The sequence below is a fragment of the Phaeodactylum tricornutum genome, chromosome 1 (genome assembly GCF_000150955.2).
Source record: "Phaeodactylum tricornutum CCAP 1055/1 chromosome 1, whole genome shotgun sequence".
Taxonomy (NCBI): Eukaryota; Bacillariophyta; class Bacillariophyceae; order Surirellales; family Neidiaceae; genus Phaeodactylum; species Phaeodactylum tricornutum.
In genome coordinates this window covers 1,108,739-1,132,594 of record NC_011669.1, presented here as the reverse complement: position 1 = coordinate 1,132,594, position 23,856 = coordinate 1,108,739, and the positions used below count along the sequence as shown (strand labels likewise).

Below are 23,856 nucleotides of genomic sequence, written 5' to 3'. Positions count from 1 at the left end.
CGCGCAAATCCCCACACACACCTTCGTACGCCGCACCACTTGAATTTGCGACGCCGGCACGTCTTCGAATTTGGAATGACTTCGGTACCACTGCTACGGGGGAACACGTAGAAGAACAAGATCGCACATTTCCTCGACGTCCCACCGATGGCCACGGCGTGAATTGAAATTTTAAAAATATTTGTCAATGTCTACGAGTCTAAATAAAGAGGAATGTTCCGGGCGCGCCACGGATCGCTACCGTCACTTCCGGGGGGACAGTGGGACGGAAGCCCACGAAACGGGATTGGATCCCCGACTCGAATTCAAAAAATGGTCGCGCGTGGCGATGGGGGGTGTGCGACGGACGAGTGCGCTCGTTTCTTCGACGCGGACGAAATTCCGTTGTCTACGACATTGTCGGAAATCGGCTCTCGAATCTCCCGTTGGTGGACTCGTGTCGCGAAGTCCGGTACGACACTGCAATGCAGGTAGACATTCCTGCATTCTTGCACGGCACGGCACTGTTGTTGTCCTCCCTTTCCTTCCTCTACCCATTTTCGTCGTGCATCACTCGTTATTCCAATATTATTCCAACGTTGACCATGACGACGACATCCCACCGTCCTTGGCTGTCGTCGGTGCGACTCGTCGACTGGGAATGGCCGGTGCCGGAAGAGTCCACAATCGCCCACGGATTATGCTCCACATCCGAGTCGACCGATTGTACCGTCGGTCGGTATGCTCTGGCCCGTGGCTCGAGCGTGTACGGATTCGTTTCGCAACAACAACAACCGCACACCACTACCAGCACAAGAAGCACCAACACAACAACAACCAGCACAAGCAGCACCAACACTACCACCGACGATACGACAACCGTACCATTCCTGACGCCGGCTTGGCAAGTCTCCTTAGGTTCCGATCACGCCGTCGTCACGCAGGTAGTGACCAATACTACCGGTACTATTGTGGCCGTGGCCATTGCGGGGGGTACCGTAGCCGTGCTCCGTGCCCTCGATGGGGCCGTACTCGTCACGCGGTCCCTCCCCACACGGTCCGATGTTCGGCTGTCCTTCGGGGTCCACGCCAACGGGCACGATACCTTGTGCATCGAAATACTCACACGCGATCGCGATCCTACTTCCAATACTACCACTCATGGTGGTCAGCTCGTGGTCGTTTCGCACATGGACGGATCTACTCTGCCAACGCTCGCGTTGGATGGACGAATGGACGACGCCGACGTCACCACTACTACGACGAGCCTCGCACACGCCGTGGCTCGTTGGCGGATTCATACCCTCACGTTGCCCGACGATCTACGGTCGGTACGGGAATACCGAACCCGTGGCGATCCCGAGACACCCCGTTTCGTGGGAATGTACGCGCACGGTCGGGCTCTGGGGGTCTACCGCACAGTGTTGGTCCCCACTACGGCTCACGAGGCCGCCGAACTGGTGCCGGAAACTCCCGGGGCCGTGGACGAACACCCACACCGTATTCTAGATGCGGAACAAGGATTGTCCGTGGCCTCACGTTCCTTCGGGAAACCCGGCCGCGACCAAGACTCGGACCCCTTCTTTTTCGTCGGCAGTTACTCGGGGACGGAAGCTTCTCGGGCGTCGGGCGTCTTTTGGTGGGATCCGGATAGTGTCCGGGTTGTCTGTCACTACAACATGCGCCACGGTGGTCCCGTGCCGTTTCACAGTAAAGCAAGCGTCCCCAATGTTCTGGATCTGACCCCGATCCAGGCGTATTCCGACGACACTCTGGCCTTGGCCGTGGCCTACCGTACCTCGACCGGGGCCTGTCTTCAGGTCCTGCAAGTCTTGCTGGACGAAACCATGGGATTGACCGTACTCGCCAACCCACACGTCGTCTTTACCATTCCCCTTGAAACGCGGGTGCCGTTGGCAGTGTTGTCGTTGTCCCCCACGCCACCGAATTCACACCCACAACCGTTTGGATTTTTCGTGCAAACCGCACTCGAAACGTCCCACCGCGGTACCGGCCGCTACCGATTCTTTCTACCCGACGCCACGGCCGCCCGTGTGGGTCACGTCTGTCAATTGCTGCAACGTGGAGATTTGGATGCCGCCGAAGCCGTGGTTGGGCAATACAATCTGGCCCAACTCGACCACGACAACGGCCACGTATCCTTCCATCCTTCCCAAATTGCTCTGAAACGTCTCGCGTCACTACTGGATCATCACCCTTGGGTAGAGACGGATGTCGCGCAACGATGCTTGCACAATTTGGCTCGCGGTGCCCGGACGGGAAACCGATTCGGAGTACGGTCGTTGCTCCAAGCCGTGGATCTGGTCCTAGAGTGTCCGGTCCGTGATGCCCTGTTGGCCATGAACACTGTCATTGATACCGTGGTGCAAACAACGTTTCCGGAATCCACCCGCCAGTTACACACCGCGTTGGTCGCCAAGCAACGAGAGCTACAAGATCGTCTCGACACGGTGCGCTATTTAGAGACAGTCGAGTTGCCGTCGTCCCGGTCCGTCGCGATCCGATCCGCCCGGACTCCGTCCCACCTCTTTGCCACGTTGGTACGGGAAGGATGTTACGGGATGGCCGAGGCGTTGTGGTATTCCCACTTGCGTTCCTCCTTATCCGACGAGGTATTGGTCGCGTCCGTGCTCAATATTACGCACGAGGTGGATCCGTCCGCGTACATTCCTCTGCTCCGGGACGTGGTGCTGCCGAGTCTCGCAATCAATCACGAGCTTCTGCCCACGTTACGGGCATGGGCATGTCGGACCGCGGACGCTTTGGACCACCACTGGTCGGAGGAAAAAGGCCTGGCAGCGGCCATTCAACTATTGGAAGTAGTGGATCGAGGTACCAAGGATCTGCAACTCCGGATTCATCAATCGTTCGCGACATACTCCCCGTTCGTGACGGGTCTGAACGAAAGTACCGGTAGGAAACTCACCCTGACGCGCCGGTCTCCGCGCGCCCGTGGCGGAGTTGGTAGCGAAGAGGTATCGCACGATTCACAATCCATGACTAGTGGCACTCTGTCGTCTCGGCATACGAGTGGTGCGGAGGAACCGTCGTCCACCACGGCACCAACCCCGACAACGTTACCGGAATCGTCGGTCCAGCGTACAGCGCCCACCGTGCTCAAGCTGGGTCATCTCGAAATCGGAGCCGTCAAGCGACGCCAACCCAATACTTTGCTAGCGATGGTTCACGGCGACGACGATGATGACTGCATCTACGAAGGACAACGAACAGTGTGTGGAAGACAAGTTACACGAAGCCGCCTGTTTGGCAGAGGCACGTGGGCTTGGGTTTACACGAGATGCGGCTACTCTACGGACCTTTGGCCCAAACGGAGGAGAAACCTTTTGTGCGCAACAGCTGGTACAGCTCTGCTCTCGCGGGTCGGAAAGTCACGACGTTCGAGCCAAGAATCTTGCCGAGCAGGTCAAGCCTTTTTGCTCGCGGTTTGGTGTCGACTACGATACGATTGTGCTGCAATGTTCGGAATCGTTGTGTCGCGGCAAGCATATTGGTGAAGATCAAATACGGGAAGCCACATCGATCGCTTGCTGTTGCGAATCTGTTTCCGTCAAGTGCCACGGAATTCTTGCGGCTCTCCGTGCCGCGCTACTCTGTGGATGCTCGGCAGATTGGTTGACTCACATTTCCAAAAACGCCGTTGCCTGGGCCTCGGCCGATTCCAAGCTACAGTCGGAACTGATTGAAGCCTCACGCCTTTTACTGATTGACAGTATCGTTCGGAAGTACTGTGGATCCGGCGCCAAGGATCTGTTCCGCGTTGACAACCCACGCCACGCGGTTCGACTATTGGACTTTGTCACGAAGCACCTGGATCGGGAATCTGTCGTAGACGACATCTCTTCTCTGTGTGACGCCTTTACGCATTTGTCGCCGAAGCACGCCTTTGGCTCGCTGATACAGCGGGCCTTGCTGCAGGACAAGGTTGACTTGGCGGCGGCGGTGCTGGCGCAACTATGGGACCGCAACCCGTCTCTGGCAGAAAGCACGCTAGCTAGTACAGTTTCTTTTGCGGAAGAAATTCTGCACGAAAGTAGTGCCTTCGACCGGAACCCAGTACAAGTGTTGAACCACGAGACAGAGCTCGTGAAGCAGAACGCGAGACGCATGGCCATAGGTATCAGTGCACTCATCCAGTCCGTCATGGAGCACACGGTCCGGCTGAATTCGGAAAATGCCGCAGAGATTGATTGTTGGACAGTTTTGGGTTCTCTTCCTATTTTGAAAGCTTCCGTGGAACGCATCTGCTCACTCCAGTCAGAGAGTGGCGTGTACACATGCCTGGATCATTGGACTTGTACATCGCAGATTGTTTCGATCGCAAGCGATCTGGTGTTGGCCGCCACGGAGGACCATCTGGAGTGCGAGGAAGCTGTGTTGCGGCCTTTGATCAAGAAAGCGAGGCGCGGGGTCTCTCTTTTAGAATCGTCGTCGACAGTATGGGGAAAGGAACTGTGGTCCGTTGCCGCGAGACAGGTATTGGTAAGGAGCATCCGTGAGAACCCGAAGGAGAAAACCTTGATTTTGCTCCAAACGGCAGACTTGGACGCCCCATTCCACAGTCCAATTTCCACGTATACACAGTTAACGACTGTGGTGGAGTTGTGTCGGCGAGGTCAGAAAAGTGTGCCCGTGGAAGGAATGAAATTGGTCACAGTGGCAGATTCACTCCTACGGAACCAAGTCCTCCCAATGTGCGGAGCGCAGCTCCTGCCAGTTGTTGTTTCTTTGCGATGCTTCCTGGATACAGCTATACACGTGTTCCTTCAGGCGGACGAAGGCGTCGGTGAACAGATCGAACAAATGCAATGTGACTTGAAAAGCGAGATTCTTAGACGCGGAGTGGACTCGTCTATCAAGCACAGTCGGCCTCTGCTCGCACAATTGCCTAGTCCGAAATTTCATCCTTCTTGGTACGTAGGTGATGGTCTTTTGCTTCCCCCCCAGGAAGCGCTAGATGTCAGTATGGACTTTTGCCTTCAAGGAGTCCGGAATGACTGTTTCCTATCGGACAGAGCATTGAAAATTCATCGATTTCTGGGTGAAAGAGGCGCCCACTTTCTCAGTCTTCGGATTTTGTGCTGGTCATCCGTGGTTCAGTCTTGCTACCGGGGACCTCCTTTAGCCAGCGGGATAGAAGCCACGGCTGAAAACAATTGTTATTGCGCAGTTCGTGACACAATGAATTTTCTGGCCGAACGAAGTCTTGGGGGTTCCTCATCGGGAATTACGAGTGGATCTGTCGATTCCGAGCTAGCGGTGACGTTTCTTCTCAGTCTTCCTATGAAATCTGCATTCAACGTCTACAAATCAGCACTTCCCTCGGGAATCAAAACAAGAGCATTTGATCGTGTTCTGAGTCTTGCTAATGTCGGCAGAGTCGCTTGCACCGAAGGAACACCTGTCGACTTCCAGGCATTTTCTGCCGTCGGGTGGGCCAAGCAAACAGCGTTTGCTCGCCAATGCGAACGTCTTGCTCTGAAGGCCTCGTGGTGGAAAATCCTGGAAGGCTTTGGTATTGAGTTTGACCCGCAGCGTTTCGATGTCGGAGAAACCCACATTGCGGGCACCGGTACAGCCTCAAGCGACCTTGCTCGATGCGACCCGACGTATACCATTTCTATATTAGAGGCCCTCCTTTGGAAGACATCAAAGATCCTAGAGAGTCCTATCGTTCTTCGATTATGCGGTCGTTTTGCCGCATCTTTTGACTTACCTCGTGTGCTAGTCCTTCAGAAGCATGTCGAATACCTCCTATCTGCCCAAATTACAAAGGCAAAAAGCGGCCATTGTGTCGGAATCGATCGTGACCCACGGTCTGATCTACACCAATGTAGACGGATTGCTCAGGCTTCGCTACTGGAAATAGAACCTCCAGTAAGGCGATGCGAGATCGTTCGCCGCTGTATTTTGGCATTACAAGACTCGTCGACGTCAGAAACAGACTATGAACGCTATTCAATGCTCTTTTCCTTATACCATGACTCATTGACATTTGTTTTAGACAATGATACCGCGGTACAAGGACTCAGCCTTAATCAGCTTGAAGACGAACTTGAAAGTGTCGACCGGCGACGGGACGCGCTCGCCATTCTTTCTGACTTTTTCCAAGGGCCTAGACTTATCAAAAGACCCGGTCTTTCCAACTTCTTTCCTCCTCTCCGGTCTCTCTCTCTCAATGCAAAGCCCCTTCCCTCGTTGAACAAGTGCAGTATGTTTGGAACTTCGACCGTTTCTGGTGAACATTTTGATCCTTTACATTGTTTGGATAAATTGCTTTCGGAATCACAAGAAAATGTTACCGCCCTGGCTCCGCTTTGCTTGCCCCTTGGCTTGCCCCAAGGGTACATCCATGCACGTTCACTCGTTGTTCGTTTTAAAGCCGCAGCAAACCGAGAGAGTGCATACCCCTCTCTTGAGAATGATGTAGTTCCTGTTCTCAATCGCTTGCGGTCACACACGGACAAATACACACTTGCCGATTGGTGTGCCTCGTATTTCACGAACAATGACACCGATAATGAAAACCTCGCGTGTATCGATCTCGCCTTACAATCTGCTATAGAGGCTTCGAATGAGGCCGAACGCCGAATGCAACACAGCAACGGAGATGACAAGGAGATAATGATGCTGGAACAATTTGCCCTTGAGAAATTGAGAACAATTTCTCTGAAGAGAGACGCTCTTACAGACCGATTGAAAGTAAAAGCAATCCTGACCACTTGCAACGGGTCTCATCGAGACTCTGTGTCTAGGTTGTCATGCAGTCTTGCTCAACTTTTAGATGCCGAAACGAAAAGCAATCCGAATATGATGCCAGAAGATATAGTGGATTTTCTTTTGCGGTCCGGATCCCGTCTTACTGCCTTGGCATCTCTAGATGACAAGGTGGCCTGCACAACGGAGCAATTCCGACAATTTTCTCTGAAAGTAAAAGATGCTTGTTCATCGATTGCCGAGCGCTACTCCCATATCCAACCCGATGAACACTGTAAACAGCTCGCGAGGAGATGGCTTCTCTTTGGTGAAAAGGATCACAGCTTGATCGGATTCCAGAGCGTCGCTACTATGTCTGGTGCACGGAGTACTGACGTTTCAAATGAAAAGGCAAAGGACGACGATGAATCGGAATTCATAATGGATATTGCCGATCTACAAGCCAAAGACGACTGGGATGACGGGATAGCTTTGCCTAAGCAACATTCTCTTAACCAGTTCACGTCTGAAGAAGAACGCTCATCATTGTTACCTATATCAATGCGGGAACTTTCAGAAGTGGGAAGCCATCGGGCGTCTCTTCGCATTGCGTTTGTCCTCGTTGTTGCTGATGAATACAAGAGCCTTGGAGCAAGAGCTGTTGAGATAGTGGACGAAAATGCTGGCTCCGGGGCATTAAATTTGCAAAAGACCAAGGCAAAGGGCCGTCTTGGACTTTTGTCGCGTATTGAGACTAAGCGCGAATCAAGAAACGAGAGCAGCATAATTCAACTTTCTCGCGAACTTCTTCGAGTCGTATTTGGGGCTTCTGATTCTGCTATTACTCTCTTTGGTGCCAATAGCTCGTTCGACGGAGGCGTTGCACTCAACGAGCAATCTACAACCCCAAAGTCGATAACTTTCGCGATGCGTCACAGAGCTTTAAGAGCAGCTGCTATCTTGTGTCCCCAAGAAATATTGGAGCGTGTCATTAACGAATCTGTTATGTCGGAATTCGCATCTAAATCCGCATTAGCTAAGGAATGCTTGCTCAAGGACTGTGCTTTCGGATCATACGTCGCTAAGGAGATCGAAGAGATGGGGTTATCACTTCCTCATTCAGACCTGAGACAATTGAGCACTATGCACTTTTTATCTTATGCGCGGTCGCTTTGGCGCCACCACCGTGGCGGAGAGATGAAGGGGTACAAAGGGCGACTTTTACTGCTTCTCTTGGAAATGTGTCTCAAAGCAGAAAGTACTGACAACGCTTTTGTGACGATGCTTTTAAACGAAATGAACCGACTGCAGCTGCCACGCACGTTGCTACACGCTCTGGAACTTACTTCAAATTACAATGGAGCTGGCGACGAGCTTCCATTCGTTCAAGATCCTTCGTTTCTTGCAGCTCTTTCGTCATTGATTGGTGCCATGAGCAGCGAACTGCAACCGAAGGAATGCACACTCATTCCTGATGCTTATCATTTCGAAGAGGTGGTGGAGAGCTTATCCCGTCTCGGTTGTATCGTGCGATTAGTAAGCTGGACCACGAGTGGAAATGATAGCCTTACTCACTTTACGAACCTTGCCGCCAGCGCATCTTCTCAGGCTTGCTTTGAGCCTATAAGCAAGGACATACGCAGGATTGTCGAAAGCACCTCCCACCAAATGAATGCGAAAAATCTCGGAGTGTCGTTGCAAGTTGGCACAAGGTTTGCTGTATGATCACGTCAACTTTTGCCTATACAACTTGACGGTGATTCCAGGGATGGATTGGGACCAGTCATTTACTGTCAGATTGCTAAAGAAAACTGTTGAATATACCGTATGCAGATAAGCCGCTACAATTAGACAATCCTCTGTCTCCTGTAGTTAACGAAAATGCAAAAGGTATTCGTCAGACAATTTCTTCAGAGAGGCCGGGCAAATTGACCTCGTCATACGCAGAAATATGCGAGGAATCTCTCCACAACCATGTGACGAGAAGCCACTTTTCATCAGCAGCTATGGAGCCTTCGTGCATTGTTCGTCTGTCTTCTTCCAACCCAACAGTACTCGGAAAGTGAAGTACAGCAGTCCCCTTCTGAGGCCGAATCTCCAATGGAATTTTGTTGAATCGCGTGGTTCCACCTTTCTCCACATCGTTGAGGTAACAAAATACCGTTACAAGCCGGCCCGAGTCCCAAAAACCACAAGCCGTGATTGGGCCAGAAAAGCCATCAGTATGGGGACTAAAGTGTTGCCCAGCTTGATATCGCAGAACTTGGAGAATTTCAAATCGAGCCTCGTCGTCACACAAAGTAAGATTCTTCAGCTTTGAGACGACTGTTGGAACTTCTCGACGAGGGACATTTGTGTTAGTGGATGTTCGCGAGAGATCTTTGTAAACCCTACTGGTGTCCGCATTCTTAGTAACACAAGAAGTCATCCTACGACTGGCTTTTCTTTGAAGTGCATCACACTCTGATTCTGATAAAAAGCCCGGGACAATCCAAACGACAGGATCTGTGTTGGCGCGTTGGATCCCAAGGTAACCTTCGTTGGTGCGATGAAATGGATGCTCAAAGTCTCTGTTGTCGTTGTCCAAATTATCAGAATTGCTTTCCTCACCTAAATCTAGTGGGCTGACTGACTGGTTCAGGCAAAGGTAAAACGGGCTGAGTGTAAGCCATCTGAAGATAGGACGCCAATTCTCTAGAATTTCGGCCGAATATCGCCTTTCGACTTTTCTAGCAAATGTGGAAAGTCTGTGGCGATATTTTGTCGACTGCGAAGAGAAAGGTCGAACAAGTGGTGTATTTTCGGGGACATCAATGGTAGCAACCAAGGCACAAAGTGGCGTAGCACCTGGTAAAGGGACCACAATGCAGTTCGTTCTGACATCAGGTTCTTTACTGCTCCCGCCCGTACTAGATAGATGGCCTAACCAACCATCGAGGCTTTCTCGATCTGGCTGAATATCGATAAACAAATCACTGTCGATATTGGAAAAAGTTGGAATGCTGTTTTCCAAGAGGGGAATTGAAAATCTATATTTCGTCTCGCTTGGTTTAGATTGGGACACGTGGGAACCACTCGTTGATGCAGTAAATGCTACGAAGTCATTTGCAACTCCAAGTTCTTTGAATCCAATTGCATGAACTGGAAAAAGGAGCATATTTCACCCGATTCGATTTTCCGCGACGACACCAATATTCCTTTTTTGTTGACAAAGCATGCGTTGGCCCATTCTGCAGCATACAACTCGGGGTTTTGGAGATGCGTGCAGATCGCAAGTAAATTTTTAACAGCCTTTTGAGGAGATACTGCTTGTGGGGACGCCCGAGACAACGCTCCACAGGAAAAGATGCATAGAATCAAAATCAGGAGGCATTGCAGACAAAAACACTGCACTCTCATTGTTGCGATGTTTCCCCAAGCGACTAGGAAGGAAACCAGCTAATCAAACAGGCCAGGGTCTTTTGTTTTATGAAGTATCAAGTTCCTCGATTTTTCTTCAAATCGAGGCCGAAAAGTGCCGTTAATACGGATGCGAGAACTAGTAGAAGAAACAGAATCATCCGAGGCAGTTTAAAAGCACTTTGGTCGGTGGTCGATGTCGTGTAATCCACCCTCGATTTCTACAGCATGTATGGTTTGGTCAACGAGATTTTCGGAATATCTTCTAATGTACAAGCCGATAACACACTGTCAATGAGCATTTAATATTTAAATTCAAAGGTTGAACTGGTGATTCACAGTCAAGCGATTCACGCCAATCAAGGGTCTGACTCTACACCCGCAAATCCAGAAGCGGGTTTGCTGTGACATCTCTTTGTTCCACCAACGGGAAATCTCATGGGGGCAGACTAGGGGAGGGGGCTGCCGCAAAGCTCGGGAGTTACCAGCTCGGATATGTCGGGTGGTGGTGTGAACTACTATTTCGGTAATACTTTGACTTACTGTCAATTAGTCGAACCGCATCCTTTTGCTTCTGGTAATCGATCGAGCAAGCGAGATAGCGCTGATTTACAGCTTTGTTTGTTTCTTACAATACTCTGGAGCAAGGGATTTTTACTTGACAGACGCAAGAACAGTTTCCGAATTTCCGAATCGCCCGGGCTTGACAACGATGAAATCCACACTTATACTGGCAGCCCGCGCTGCTAAACAATTCCGTATGTGGATGCCGAGTATGCCACTGACAATGGTATCGGCCCGTAGCGCTACCGCGAACGGGCCTGCTTTTGCTATTTTTCGAACCGTTCCCCGAATGACGAAACACGAAATTAAGGAATATTTGACGAAAATCTATGATTTACCCGTCAAGAAGGTCAACACAATGAATTATGAGGGCAAACGCAAGCGCCTCATCAGTAATTCAGGTATCGCATACTTTAAATACAAGAATTTTAAGAAGGCGGTCGTAACGTTTGACGATTCCCTACAAGACGTGGGCCTCGGTATGCAGATACCGGAGTTGGAAGAGCAAGACGAATCAACCCTGGACTACGCGCAAGATATGGGTCTGCCTAGGAGAATTGGGAGTTAACTGTAAATAGGCGCAGAAGGAGAAGTTGAGTTATACTTTGAACGTAGCCATTCAATGGGGTTGTCCGCATCTGACAGTTTGCTACGTATTGCTCATTTGGTTTGTGAGAAACGATGTTCATAGTATATTAATCAACCAGGTGGCCGCACAGTATCTTTATGTATTTTCGTGTGGGAGAAGTAGGTTACAGCGTATGTCCTAATGTACCGAATGAGCGAGTCTTATGCGTTGACTCACCAACACAAGGAAGACACCACCCATTACTACCCACCCAAATGTGTAGAGCATTTCAAACTTGACTTCCAAACATGTCGAGTCATTGGTCAACTCAGAGCATCGCTGATCCAAAATAATTGTTGAAGTAATAGCAGGCATGAGTAGGTCGACCATGAGCACTGCTACAACAAAGACCTCCCATGCGCAAAATGCACCAATAAACTCAACGGCTGCCAAGGTTTTGCGTCCGACTCTTCTCCGAATAGAGCTCCCCTCTTCATGCTTCTTGTTGAAAACCATGAAACACAAAAGCGAACGGATCAAAGGACCGACCACGATGAAGAGGGCAAAAGTACCCATGAGAAGCCAATCCCAGCCACCGGCAGCTCCTAACGTTTTTGCAAGCTGTAGGAAGCTGTATGATCTTGTCCATTCCACACCGAGGATATCGTGCAAGAGGCTAGGAAGCGCACCATTAACCATGCGCTGCATCGTTGTTGATGTAACTGCCGCCAAGATAAAAAATGCAGTCAGCGTAGATGCTGTGGTACTAATCCAGCGAGATCTCGAACGCGAAGATTCCAAGATTTGGCGGTCCAGTTCTCTATCGGCATCGGATCTGTGATCAACACCGCAAGGAACGGTCAAACTTAAAAGCAATTCATGGTCTTGGGAAAGAGTCCCAGAAACTTCGGGAGCTATTGAGTCATGCTCTTCGGTGTTGAGGCGGCCACGTCCTGGTCCAAAAGCAGTGTTATTGAATTCGTGATCTCGAGCTCTATGATCATACCAATCCACAACCAGGCTTAGCAGGATAGAAAGAATAACGGCCCCACAGAAGGAGTAGATGCCATTCAAACCGGCAACAAAGAGCTCAGCTTCTCCTCCTCCCGACGTTGAAAACCCTTTTAAGATGGGTTTGCCCGAGGAAAGAGGATATTTGAAGAAAGTCTCTACTGTTGTCAGACAGGCATGACATTGTATTTTGTGTTTGAGCTTTGAAGGATTTTGACAAGAATAATGAAGGGCTTGAGAACAGATATCCTGAGAATTATACAAGGTTGATATTCCTTGAGCGACAATGGGTAGATTGTCTAATACACCTTGCTGGATGGTCTCTGCACGAATCTCCCATTGTAGATTTAGAACACCAACCATGACACACACCACCAACACATCGACCAGGCTCCACTTTCCTAAAACAGATAGAGCATTCAAAATTCTTTTGCGCCTGATGGGCTGCTTAGCCAAGAACCAAGTCAACATGAGAAGCACGAGTTTTAGATGCGGCCAAAGTCCGGAAAATATCCCCAACAGAACGGCCGCAATTCGAGGTAGTAGCTTGCCTGGCATATGCTTCGCCTTCCAAAGTTCTTGAATCGCGTAGGCATAGGTAAACGTGCGTATGTTCTTTACCTGATGTAAATTATATTCATTCTCGTGGGGAATTTTTAGGGTGTCTACTGCGACGCGCGCTTCAGTGCTCGTCGCGTTGGCCCAAACATCGACATGAACTCTTTGTGTTAGTCGCCACATGGGCTTTATCTGGCCGTACAAGAACAAACCATGTGTCGACAAAATTAGTATCGGGAGCACAAGCTTGATGAGCAGAGGTGTTGTCGTTGCAAAAGCCAGAGGTTTGGTCTGTCCCGGGGAGGACATCAAGGCGGATGACACGCCGGAAAGTTCAGGAAGAATGAGGGAATGCGGGCCATGGATATACTGGCCAACTTCATCGCAACCGTCGCCGCCCTCAGCCCCACTACCAACATAGATTTGGCGATTGCTCTCGGGAGGAGGAGCAATTTCTAAATTCAAAAGTGGTTCCTGCTGGGATGCTTCCACATCGCCAGAAATTAAGTGGCTCATACTAGATTTGGAGTGTAGTTCAATATTTTACCATAGGCCCGGCTGATTTTGAACTGAAAAAGGGATTATCCTGGCTGTTTCTTTGTTGTCGTCTGAAACAACAAATAATTGCAAAACGACAGAACCTTTCAATCATGTCATCTTCGTTCTTTCTGTCTCCCAGTAGTCACTGTCGATTCATGACTCTACTCTCCAGCGTTCAGTAAAACTTCTATTGGATTTTCTACTCTGGGCTTCGGAGTCAACTCATTTGTGATTTCCAAGGTGTGACGCAGTGGTTGAAATGAACCCTTTCAGTAAGGGCTATGCGGAAGTTTAGTTGGTGTATGACTGTGGAAGGCTCAACTCCCTGAAGATTTTCTCCTGCAGTTATCAAAGAGTTAGAAAATCTTCGAGGGCCGAAAGAGTAAATTTCTTCTCCACAAATATGAGCGGAGAATGTCCGAAACTCTCAGTCGGAATACATGGCAAAGCCTGTTGAGCATGTCTTTACTGTGACAGACCCTGCAGTAACGTTTAGCGAGCTCACTGTACGTCTCCCAAAACTACATATAAAAGTAATCAAGTTAATTTCCGATAAGAAAGAAAAGGTGTCTCTAAAGCATCGATTAGAAGTAGCTACGCGGTGTTTGTCGGTAAGACTGCTTAGAACCATTTTTTCTTCTTCGGGGGCTCTTCCGGTTCTGGAGCTTTTTGGCCGAAAAATTTATCAGTAGAGTCGTCGTCCCGAACATACCAGAAGTACTGCGCCATCGGAATAATAAAACTTCCAACAATCAAGACAGCTAGCAAAGCGGTGTATTTACCTATAATTTAAGGGAGGTATAATGAGACGAACTGGTGAAGTGTTTCTATAGGCAAACAGTGTCCTCTAACGACTTACCCTTTTTCGATTTGGTTTCCTTGGCGTCCTTAAAAGTCGAGCGCGCATCATCGTACGTTTGAACTAGATCAGTGGTATATTCTCCGTACATTCCCTCACGTGTCACCTTTTCCGCTACAACGTTGCTGGAGGAAAAAACCGGAGTCAGTGCATCGGCGGCAGGAGCGCTCAGGGATGAAGTGGCAATAGTGAAGGCCGCAAATGCTCCAGCGGCGGCTTTTTGTAGGTCCACAACAGGACTGATGGTCTTTGGAGTCCCTACAGGGAATGGTGCCAGAATACTGTGAGATCATTATAAATCACACAATTTTTCGCCCAGATCGACCGCCCTTTGATCAACTTACTGGGTGCGAATCCGTCCACACTAAAGGCGACGGAGATAACGGCATAAAACAGGACCAAGAACTTCATTTTAAATAAGCGTTTCAAACAACTAGGTATATGCTGATGAACGAAACGCTTCGGAGCGCAGCGAGATGACCTTTTCGTCAAGCTGTCTGGACGAGTGCAGGAGTCTGACAGTGAATGTGCTGCTGACAGTGAGACCAAGATCCTGGATACCATGTTCACACTATCAGCTACGTCAGACAGGTGTCGACCATGACAAAAGGTGCTTCCTATGTTCAGCACAGCAAACGAAATCTGATACAACTTCCTCCATAGATTTACTATTGGTTTTACAGTTTGCAATGAGCTCCTTGGAAGACGTATGTACGCGATTTTCTTAGATTTACTGAAAGTTAACATTAGATATATTACATTGGAAGATAAAATGAATGTCCGCCTTCGAAATGCTCTGTTGAAGCTACAGTATACCTTACCAGTAATCCATAAGACGCTTTGCGCTAAGGAATACATTTGTTCGCTAAAAGGCATATGTCCTTATAATCTGCTTAGTCTTGCCAGCATCAGAACCCAACGCCTGTGCCCTCGTCGATGTCAGGCTCCTCCAACTTTTCCAAAGCAGACTTGATGGTTTGGCTCCCTTTAGGATCAAGATCCATAGCTGTTAAAAAGCATTTCATAGCCTCTTTCGTCCGCCCCAACTTCTTATATACTTTCCCCAGCGAGAAATGTACAGTTGCTTCGCGAGGTGCAACATCTCGTACCTTGCATAATTCTGAAAGCGCTTCTTCCGGGCGATGCAGCGCCATATAGATGGAAGCTCTTTGAAAGCGGGCCTGGGGATTTCGTGGGTCCAGGTGAAAGGCTTCTGACAAGGTATCGAGAGCTTGATACGCTTTTCCATTGGAAAATTGAGCAATGCCAAGGTTGCATCGAAGAGCGCTGCTAGTTGGATGAAGCGCGACAGCCTTTCCAAAATGATACTCAGCCAGATCAAACTTTTCTTGGCGTTGGTAAATGGCTCCTAGACCATACCAGGCATTGTAGTGTTTGTCGTCGGTCCGCAAAGCCTGACGGAAGCAAGCTATTGCCTTCACGAAATCTTCGTTCGCCATGTATTCGTAGCCAGAAAGAGTATGGGTGTAGGTGAAGTTAGGGTTAAGTTGCAAGGAACGAGAGAAGAACGTCAATGCGGTTTCGTGATCTTTCTGCAATGAAAAACAGTTACCAACAACACACCAGGCCTCGGGCGATTCACGATCCCAATCTGTAACACGCTGCGCCAAGTGGGCTAGTTCAACCTCCTTCTTTACTTGCCAATACACAGTACTCAGAAGTTCCAATCCTTTCATTCGGCCCGGGTCTACGATTTGCATTTGCTCCAAGCACCGTTCGGCTGATGCAAACTCATTGAGCTCCAAATAAGCACGTCCTTCCTGATGCAGCACCCATGCCGTTGCCTGCTGTCGCAAGGGTAGCGTTTGAAGAATTTGCAGCGCTTCCTTGCAGTTATAGCTACGAAGGCACTGGTAAGCTTTGCCCATGCTACAGAGTAGTTCGAGGATGTGCCTGACATTGCCGTCTACGGTCTCTGTCGCAGCAGGTTTTTCAAGTTGTTCACCATTCAACACTCGTTGTTTGACAGTTGTTGCATTGGATGCTTGGTTTTCTAAAGAAAACAGAGAACGCCCAAATGTATCATTTAGATTCTTGCTTCTGGACGGAGTCGAGCCATCGTCTTTCCCTAGCCCTCTGAGATATCGCATCGACCGTGCTACTGTCGTAATTGGCGTCTCGGGGGAGGGTGGGTAGTATTGTCTTGAAGCAACTTCCCGGGCCCGTTTCAGAACGTTCGGAACATCCTGGCGTTGAGCGTTTGATGCCGATTTTGGGGTTTCCGCCGGCATCAGACTAGCATTTACCGCAATGGGTGTGAGTCCTGGAGTTTCAAAGTGAACAGTGCGATTGCGGAATGCTGTGGAAGGTGGGAACAGATGTGTTTTCGGGTGTGTCGCCGATGCTGGTGTTTCGATGGGTTGGAGTGGCGTTTTGACGTCACATATACTGGATTTTGTGGTGTACGGTATTGTGATACCAAAAAGCTCCGAGGTCTCCACATCACTCACCCCTAATTCAGCAATTGCCTCGAAGCTGGTCCACAAAAAAGGATCGAGCCTCAACGACATTTCAAAGTACTTTGTAGCACGTTCTTTACGGTTTGTGTGACGACAAATTTTTCCGAGCAAGGCGATTCCAGCTGCCCCGTTGGGAACAGGACAAGGCTAAGAATAAGCACCGCTGTTAGTCAATGGAGAGACAGGAACCCATAGGTTCTACAAATTGTCTTACCGAGGTCTCCACAATCCAATCGTCCATGTTTCCGTTACGGTCCAAGCTTAGTTTAATTTGCTCGTATGTAGCTCTGCAGCTCTTCAGAAGCAACGTTTCAGCGCGTATGTAATCTTTGATTTCAAAGGCACACTGTGCAGCAAGGAACTGCATAGTTGGAGTGGTAATACTGTTGGTACGTTCCAGAACCACACGAGCCGCTTTCGCTGCACCGGAGCGGTAGTGGGAAAGCGCTAGCAAATAGACCGCCTCAGAGTCGGTCGGATGCTCCGCAACGCAACGCTCCGCTAACCAAATAGCGTTGTCGAACATGAAGACGGAAAGGTACTGTTGAATGAGGGACAGATACGTCGAAAGAGTTGTCGCGTCATTGTGTACTGGCGGCATTTTGTGAGACGGTGGCACGCCCATTCCCTTGCTCGAATGCAATTCGACAGATCTGTGACGAGAATCTTCGACCGAGACGAAACGTTCCGAACAACAGTTCTACGGTTGAAGTCGTATCTTTATGACTGTAGCATAAAAGGAAAGCAATGGCCATCACATCAATGCAAAATGGTTTTTTTGCTTGCGTCGGCCATGGTCCTCTTTTCCGCAGCCCTTTCACTGTCCGTAAGGGGGTCCGTCCTTGGTACGGATTTCTTTGATGTAATAGTAAGAGCGCTTTTGAAATGGTCTGGCTGTCTCCGGCTCATATATACCGAGGCCTACCCGGAATTACATAGGTACCAACTACCTTGTCTCCGTCTATACTATTGATTGTCAATACATCTAAAAATCAAATGTAAAGAAGTTCAATGCAAAAGACGATGTGGACCGAGGCGAAACTCTCCAAATTAATGATTACTGGCAGTCTATCTCTTGATCATGCAAAGCGACTGACAGGAGTATAAGGAATGTGATGCTAGGCTCTGCGCAAGTTCAAGATTTCCGGCGCCTGCTTCACATAATCTAAAAACGTCCACCAGCAAAGGAGAGTCCTTAATTGGGTTTACTGTTAACAGGGGTGTCACACCATGTCTTGGAGTAACAGTAGTGAAGTTGGTGCTACAGCCATTAATAAGCGTTTACCGTCAATTGATGCGGCGTCGTTTCGAAAAATTTGTACTTGTCTGGTAGGGCGTGCCGAAAGTCGAGTTTCAGATGCAACCTGCACATTCTTGATGTAAAGGCACTTGTGTAGTAATTTCAAACTCTATTTCGACATAGCAATACAGCTCTCCACTACAACCAAAATAGTCAGCGGAATTAAAATAATTCAGAACGTCAGAGAAATTAGGTAGATGTTCTCACAGTGTTAAAACACGCTTTGTCGAAAACCAGGGAATTTCGGCAGCACCACACGAGCGTCCGACATTCATACGCTCGACGCTGCGGTTAGTTGACAGTGAGCGAATTTTATGGGCAGAGAAAACAAACGAGGGAAGAATAATTAACTGTAAAAATATGGAAGTGACAAAAACAGGATGTGTCACTCTCTCTATGTACCCTTCTGTTTAACAAAATCTATCATAAACCGTGAGTTTGAATATCTCCTGAGCGCGTGCTTGCTTGGAGGGATGGATAAATATGACCGTTGACGTAACAAGAATGCCTAACCTGCGCCGGGGAAATCCGTCCCCATCCGAGGTGCTGCTTCGCGCATATGCTGTAACCTTGGACCATGAAGCCTCTTTTCAAGCCTATTTCGTGGCTGTTACTCCTCCATCTTCCGATCGTCTGCGCTTCGGAAAACGGTGCGAGTTCGGTGACTATCGACCATGGAAAGGCACTCGTTGATTGGATCCGCTCCAAGGGAGGATTTTTCCATTCCAAAATCGAGTTACGAAGATTCGACGCCAATGATCCTACGTCCCCGTACGGGGTCTTTGCCAACGAGGATATTTCGGATAAGGAACTCCTGTTCGAAGTCCCCCGATCTTGCTTACTCGACGCAATCAACGACTACAAAGTAGGAGACAAGATTGAGGGCTTCTTTGTTAATAAGGAATGGCATCCGGCGACAGTCGCGGCCTTTTACCCCGAAGACGACACGTTCGATGTTGCCTACGACGACGGCGACTTTGAGAGCCGCGTGCCGCGCTCATCCATCCAATGGCCATCAAGTGCCATGAATTGCGGAACGGTCCGCAGTCTTCTTCGAGAGTTTGATTTGGGCGAGGAGTCCGATTACGCTCCCTTTACCAATTACCTACGCGAACAACCTTACGGACAGCTTCCCAGTGCCTGGTCCGTGGCGGGCAAATCTCTCCTTTTGGAAATGCTCGGTCAAGACTTGAGCGGCAAGCAGACTCTGCCGCCCTTTGAGGCCTTGGATTGGCTTACATCGGGATGGCACAATCTATGTCGCGGCAGTACGGACCCGTTCGCAGAAAACGCGGCCATGATGGTGGTGCAACGTTGCTGGGACGAACTCCTTATTCCTATTTACGACATGGTGAGCCACCGAAATGGCCGTTGGTTGAATACGCAAAGTAACTCCGTTCAAGATGGGGGTCCGGTGAGCGTCACGGCATCTCGAAAAATCCAAGCGGGAGAGGAACTCTACTCGACCTATAATTTTTGTACCGACTGCGATGCCCGAGCGCATTGGTACGGAACCGGAGAGATTCTTCGGGACTACGGATTCGTGGAATTGTATCCTCAAAGATGGCTCTTTCCTGACCAAAAAATCTCGTTTGATATCGATGAGAAATTGAACGAGGAAGGAAAGCCTACGGGAGAAATGATTATACACTGGAACGGGCTTACTGCTACTACTCTGGACTTTCTCGAGAAACAGATTCGTCGACTAGACTTTTTTGCCGAAACGGAGCTCCGGTCGCGTGATGTTGAGGTCCTGGACTATGAATGGGATACGATTAATCAATATCACCAGGCACTTTCGATAGCGATGAAGGAAGCAGCCCGCCATCTTGCCTCTCAGTCTAAGACTGGAGTCAAAACAACTTGTAGCGACGGTGAAGGGCCCTGCGCGCTTACCTCCACAATCTATGATTCGTTGGAACAAGAAGAGGTGGAGGCTTGGGCGGCTTACCGCCCCGAAACATGCAAATTCAAGGATCTCTTCAAGTTCGATACATGGTCTGTTACGGAAGAAATCAAGTCTCCCTATCAGAAAATTGCGTTCTTTTCAGACCCTACCATGAAAGACACGTGTTTTGAACTGGATGCGATTGTTCAGATTTGTACAAGTTATCGTCCTCACTATCATGAAATGGCGGTTCACTATACGGCACGCTTTTTGGACAAAATCCAGCGAGTGCTGTTCGTTGGTGGAGGGGATTCCATGCTACTTCATGATATCATCAAATATCCTTCTCTGGAACTTGTGGTTGGTCTGGAGCTAGACCAGAAGGTGACGCGAGGGGCCTTCAAGTACTACGGAGCCCAGCCTCATTGGGACAATGAAAAAGTTGAATGGTGGTACGGCGACGCAACCAAGAGCTTGCTGATGATACCTAAGGAATACTTCGGGTCCTTTGACATGGTATTGGTTGATCTTTCCGAGACTGTCATGTCCTTTCCAGTTACCCGGGATCTGGATGTCATGGAAGCTCTTTCACTTCTCGTCAAGCCGGACGGAATTTTTGTGAAGAATGAGTACAATTATTTCAAAGAGATGTCCGAAATCTTTGAGCATACCGTGCATGTTTTCTATCACGATGTTCCGTTCGTTTGCTCTCAATCTTTGATGCTGGGTAGCGACAAAGTTGATTTTCTTCGAACGCCTACAACGGATCATAAAGTCGACTACGTGTACAACTTACTTGATTCCAATGACTCGCTTGACAATGCCCATGACTATCAACGCAACTATACTAGCGTGCACCGCCAGATCTCTTGCCAGAAGGATGATGAAGAGGAGCTAGGCGTTCAAGAGCGCAGTCCGGGTATCCTTATGATTGTTGAAGTAGAGAAAGCAACGGCCGCCCTCGACCTACAGTCGCTTGAAAGAAGTCTCACCTCTGCTCTAAAACAAGAAGGACTGATAGTTCTCTCTACTGTACTTTCAGAAGAGGCCGGTAACTCTATTGTGCTCATATTCGCCGAGGGCTACGTTGTTGCTCGAAGCATGTCCCAGGATGCTTATTGCGCGTTTGACATCCAACTCTGGAGTAGCTTTGAGAAACAGGATAGCATCAGAAAGGCCGTTATTGCAGCCGTTGGAAGCGACAGCGTCGGTGCGTCGTCGTCCGCATACAGAATTGTCTCAGGAGGAATGTTTGGCGCCGAAAAGTGGAAAAGCGATGCAAAGAGTATAGGTCCTCATATGAACAATTTATGCCTAGACCCCGTGGAACAAATCCGGAATATACCCATTGATGACAAAATCGTGGAGACTGTCCTGAATGAAAGCATGAGCCTCGTTCAAGACGAAAGCTTCATTATTGGCGTACTTTGCGGCCAGAGCGGTCAGGCATGCAAGAGTGCCGAGATACTCAAGAAACAAGACAAGATCGAGGAGGTGGTGACTCTCGCGACTTGTCTCAATCTTGCACCTGGTGCTGAATTTGCAGCTGACGGACTTGCCCAAATGGAAACTTGTGAGAAAGAAGTGTGGAAGCTGCTGAGTGGATCTTTGTCAGCGCGCGGGAAGAAGCTGCGTGCAATTGTCATTGATGAAGGCGCATCTTCTACGATGGCTCGAATTTTGTTCCGAATCTTCAGAAGCTCAAGAAACGCCAAAAGATGGCTAGCGGAAGACATCTTAGTTCAGGCGCCAACGGTCGATCACTCGGAATCCTGGCGTAGTGTTTTTGTTGATGAGTTCCGTAGAGAAATTTTCAAAAAGGAACCAGTCTACACCGCGGAAGTTTATTTCAACACGACAGCAAGCAGCTTAAAGCTATCGATCACTTCCGCTGGCGACGAGCACTTCGTGCGCCACTTGGTTGACTTCGCGACAAAGGCAGAGCAATCGGCCGAGGTTGTTTCGGAAGTACGAAGCGTCCGTGGAGCACTAGAGTTCAAATTCTTTGATAACTATCGACCTTCTCAACTGTTTGAACCCGACGCTTACGATCAATCGTCATCGCTTGAGCAATGGAATTCACAGAAACCGCTGGGTCACCAAACAGTGTTTCAGCTCGAAACGGAAGGAAGTGAAACATCAATGTCATTGACCACGATTAAAGAGTCTCTTAATTCGGCAATCCGGTCTATCGTGCCTGAAAACACTCCTGAGGTGAAGATTGAAATGTTCACGGAAATGGGCGACGGTTGTGTATTTGTTGCTCTCTGGGCAGAGGGAAACATAGTTGCCCTCTGGGATGGCAGAAAACACGTCGATCTTAACTTGTTTACATTCATTGAAAGCGTTGAAGTTGCGGATACATTCGTGTTGCAGTTTGGGGCGGAAGACCCTAAACTACACACAGTTCTCCGGGACGATCAACCCAGAGGAACTGGGCGTGTTGTCAACTTCAAAACGGATTTTGAGCCAGGTAAGAGCCCCATTTGGAGCGTAGCGTAAAAACGATATCTAGGTCCATCTCTGTTCTTGTGTTTTATGAGGGTTCAACAGCTTGATAGTCAGATGCTTGTTTCTTTTTTCGACAAGGTTTTTTCTACCGATCGGGTTCTTTTCGTTTCCTCAACAAGAAAATGGTGGGAGCTAGGATGTCAGCATTACAGCGGACCAGAAAGAAAATGGCGCTAAGGTTCAACGACCTGGCTACTAATGCAGCCGAAAGGTTTTCTCGCCGAGACAACGATTCCATGGACACCAATTCCGCTTGAAAATGACGCAAATTATTAATTGCGAGATGAGAGTAGATTGTCGGCATTGTCGGTATGTGTAACTCTTGCATAGAAAAACGGATAGCGAGAATCTTTCGGTTGGTCTTTAGCGTGTCAACAACAGCCCGCATACGCGTTTCCTTTTGACTATCAAGCAATGGAACACGAAAAGGTACAGACCTGGACACGTCTAAGCTTTCCAGAGTAGGATGGTCTCGGACTGCCTGGAATAGGGAGATCCATTCAAAGTCGGTCATTTCGTTCTGTTGCAAGTCGAATCGGACCAGCGTCTTGTTGTTTCTTATTCCCTCCGTTATTTGTTGTTTGCAATTTTTGTCGAGATGGTTGTTCACCAACGCTAATTCGCGCAGACGGCACTTTTTACAAAAAATGGCTGCCACGGTGGAAGAGCTTACAGTTTCCATGAGCTTCAGCTTGCGAAGGCCAGAGGTCCCATCACAAGAAAATAAAGCCGCAAAAGCTGATTCGGTATAGCTGCATCCGCTCAAGTATATAAGAGTTTTCTGATCGACAAAAGTGCCAATTTTCTGACACTGCTCAACGTCCAAATCGACGTTCCAGAGCGCAATTCTTTCAAACGAGCGGTGGTTGATCAGAAGCGACTGGATCTGAAATGGTGTGACAGGAAAGCGGAAAGGGACGGCACCATTAGTTTGAAAGTGGACTCTTGTCAATTGACTATCAAAGATCAAGAGCTCAAACACAAACCGGAAGGCATCAACCGCTTGCTCTCTCGTGGTTCCGTAAATAAGCACAGTTGCCCGAAACACGTCTTCTGTATCATCAGCAAAGGTTGACACGAGCATATGCCAATTTTGTCCTCTAGGTGGCACGTTCTGGGGAGCGAAGTCGGGGGTCGTCCGGGCGAGAAAAGCCCCAGCTCCTATCCATACAATAGTGTTTTCCATCAAGCTCATGACATTTCCCCAGTTCCAATGTCGATCTAGCAATTCTAGGGGGCTCTGCCCCGTGAACTCAATTTCCTTGTGTAGATTGTCGAAGATTCCACTCGGTATGCGTCGGCATCGTTGAAAGAAATCTCCGACGGCAATCCTCATAGTTGCCAGCGGGCGCTTGGCTTTGAAAGAAAGCGGTTCATACAACAATCATCTAAAAACGGAGGCACATCAAGTCTACCCATATTGTGTACCTTGTATTTGCTGCTCATTGATGTGGAGCACTCTCA

General features: G+C 48.9%; 8 protein-coding genes across 8 annotated transcripts; 3 read left to right on the top strand and 5 right to left on the bottom strand.

Moving 5' to 3' along the window:
- Positions 1 to 213: 213 nt before the first annotated feature.
- Positions 214 to 8,588, top strand: PHATRDRAFT_42793 (predicted protein; the record flags this gene model as incomplete). The annotated part of the gene is made up of 4 exons (XM_002177188.1): positions 214 to 451; positions 475 to 3,230; positions 3,274 to 8,433; positions 8,481 to 8,588. 4 exons carry the CDS (start codon positions 214 to 216, stop codon positions 8,517 to 8,519), a joined length of 8,193 nt encoding a protein of 2,730 aa, XP_002177224.1. The 3' UTR covers positions 8,520 to 8,588.
- Positions 8,589 to 8,827: 239 nt separating this feature from the next.
- On the bottom strand, positions 8,828 to 9,238 carry PHATRDRAFT_9147 (predicted protein; the record flags this gene model as incomplete). The annotated part of the gene is made up of 1 exon (XM_002176691.1): positions 8,828 to 9,238. A coding segment is annotated over one exon (411 nt), but the record flags the coding sequence as incomplete, so codon positions are not given.
- Positions 9,239 to 10,825: 1,587 nt separating this feature from the next.
- On the top strand, positions 10,826 to 11,245 carry PHATRDRAFT_31866 (predicted protein; the record flags this gene model as incomplete). The annotated part of the gene is made up of 1 exon (XM_002177187.1): positions 10,826 to 11,245. The coding sequence occupies one exon, from the start codon at positions 10,826 to 10,828 to the stop codon at positions 11,243 to 11,245; it is 420 nt and encodes a 139-aa protein (XP_002177223.1).
- A 145-nt stretch (positions 11,246 to 11,390) lies between these two features.
- On the bottom strand, positions 11,391 to 13,421 carry PHATRDRAFT_42791 (predicted protein). The gene has a single exon (XM_002176690.1). It carries the CDS (start codon positions 13,328 to 13,330, stop codon positions 11,444 to 11,446), a length of 1,887 nt encoding a protein of 628 aa, XP_002176726.1. The 5' UTR covers positions 13,331 to 13,421; the 3' UTR covers positions 11,391 to 11,443.
- A 483-nt stretch (positions 13,422 to 13,904) lies between these two features.
- PHATRDRAFT_42790 (predicted protein) lies at positions 13,905 to 14,636 on the bottom strand. Its single transcript, XM_002176689.1, has 3 exons — positions 14,558 to 14,636; positions 14,214 to 14,471; positions 13,905 to 14,136 (listed from the first exon to the last, which is right to left on the bottom strand). Exons 1-3 carry the CDS (start codon positions 14,622 to 14,624, stop codon positions 13,976 to 13,978), a joined length of 486 nt encoding a protein of 161 aa, XP_002176725.1. The 5' UTR covers positions 14,625 to 14,636; the 3' UTR covers positions 13,905 to 13,975.
- Positions 14,637 to 15,121: 485 nt separating this feature from the next.
- On the bottom strand, positions 15,122 to 16,132 carry APC3 (predicted protein; the record flags this gene model as incomplete). The annotated part of the gene is made up of 1 exon (XM_002176688.1): positions 15,122 to 16,132. A coding segment is annotated over one exon (1,011 nt), but the record flags the coding sequence as incomplete, so codon positions are not given.
- Positions 16,133 to 18,570: 2,438 nt separating this feature from the next.
- Positions 18,571 to 22,418, top strand: PHATRDRAFT_42788 (predicted protein; the record flags this gene model as incomplete). The annotated part of the gene is made up of 1 exon (XM_002177186.1): positions 18,571 to 22,418. One exon carries the CDS (start codon positions 18,571 to 18,573, stop codon positions 22,381 to 22,383), a length of 3,813 nt encoding a protein of 1,270 aa, XP_002177222.1. The 3' UTR covers positions 22,384 to 22,418.
- A 337-nt stretch (positions 22,419 to 22,755) lies between these two features.
- On the bottom strand, positions 22,756 to 23,728 carry PHATRDRAFT_31861 (predicted protein; the record flags this gene model as incomplete). The annotated part of the gene is made up of 2 exons (XM_002176687.1): positions 22,756 to 22,789; positions 22,830 to 23,728. The coding sequence occupies 2 exons, from the start codon at positions 23,726 to 23,728 to the stop codon at positions 22,756 to 22,758; spliced, it is 933 nt and encodes a 310-aa protein (XP_002176723.1).
- Positions 23,729 to 23,856: the final 128 nt, after the last annotated feature.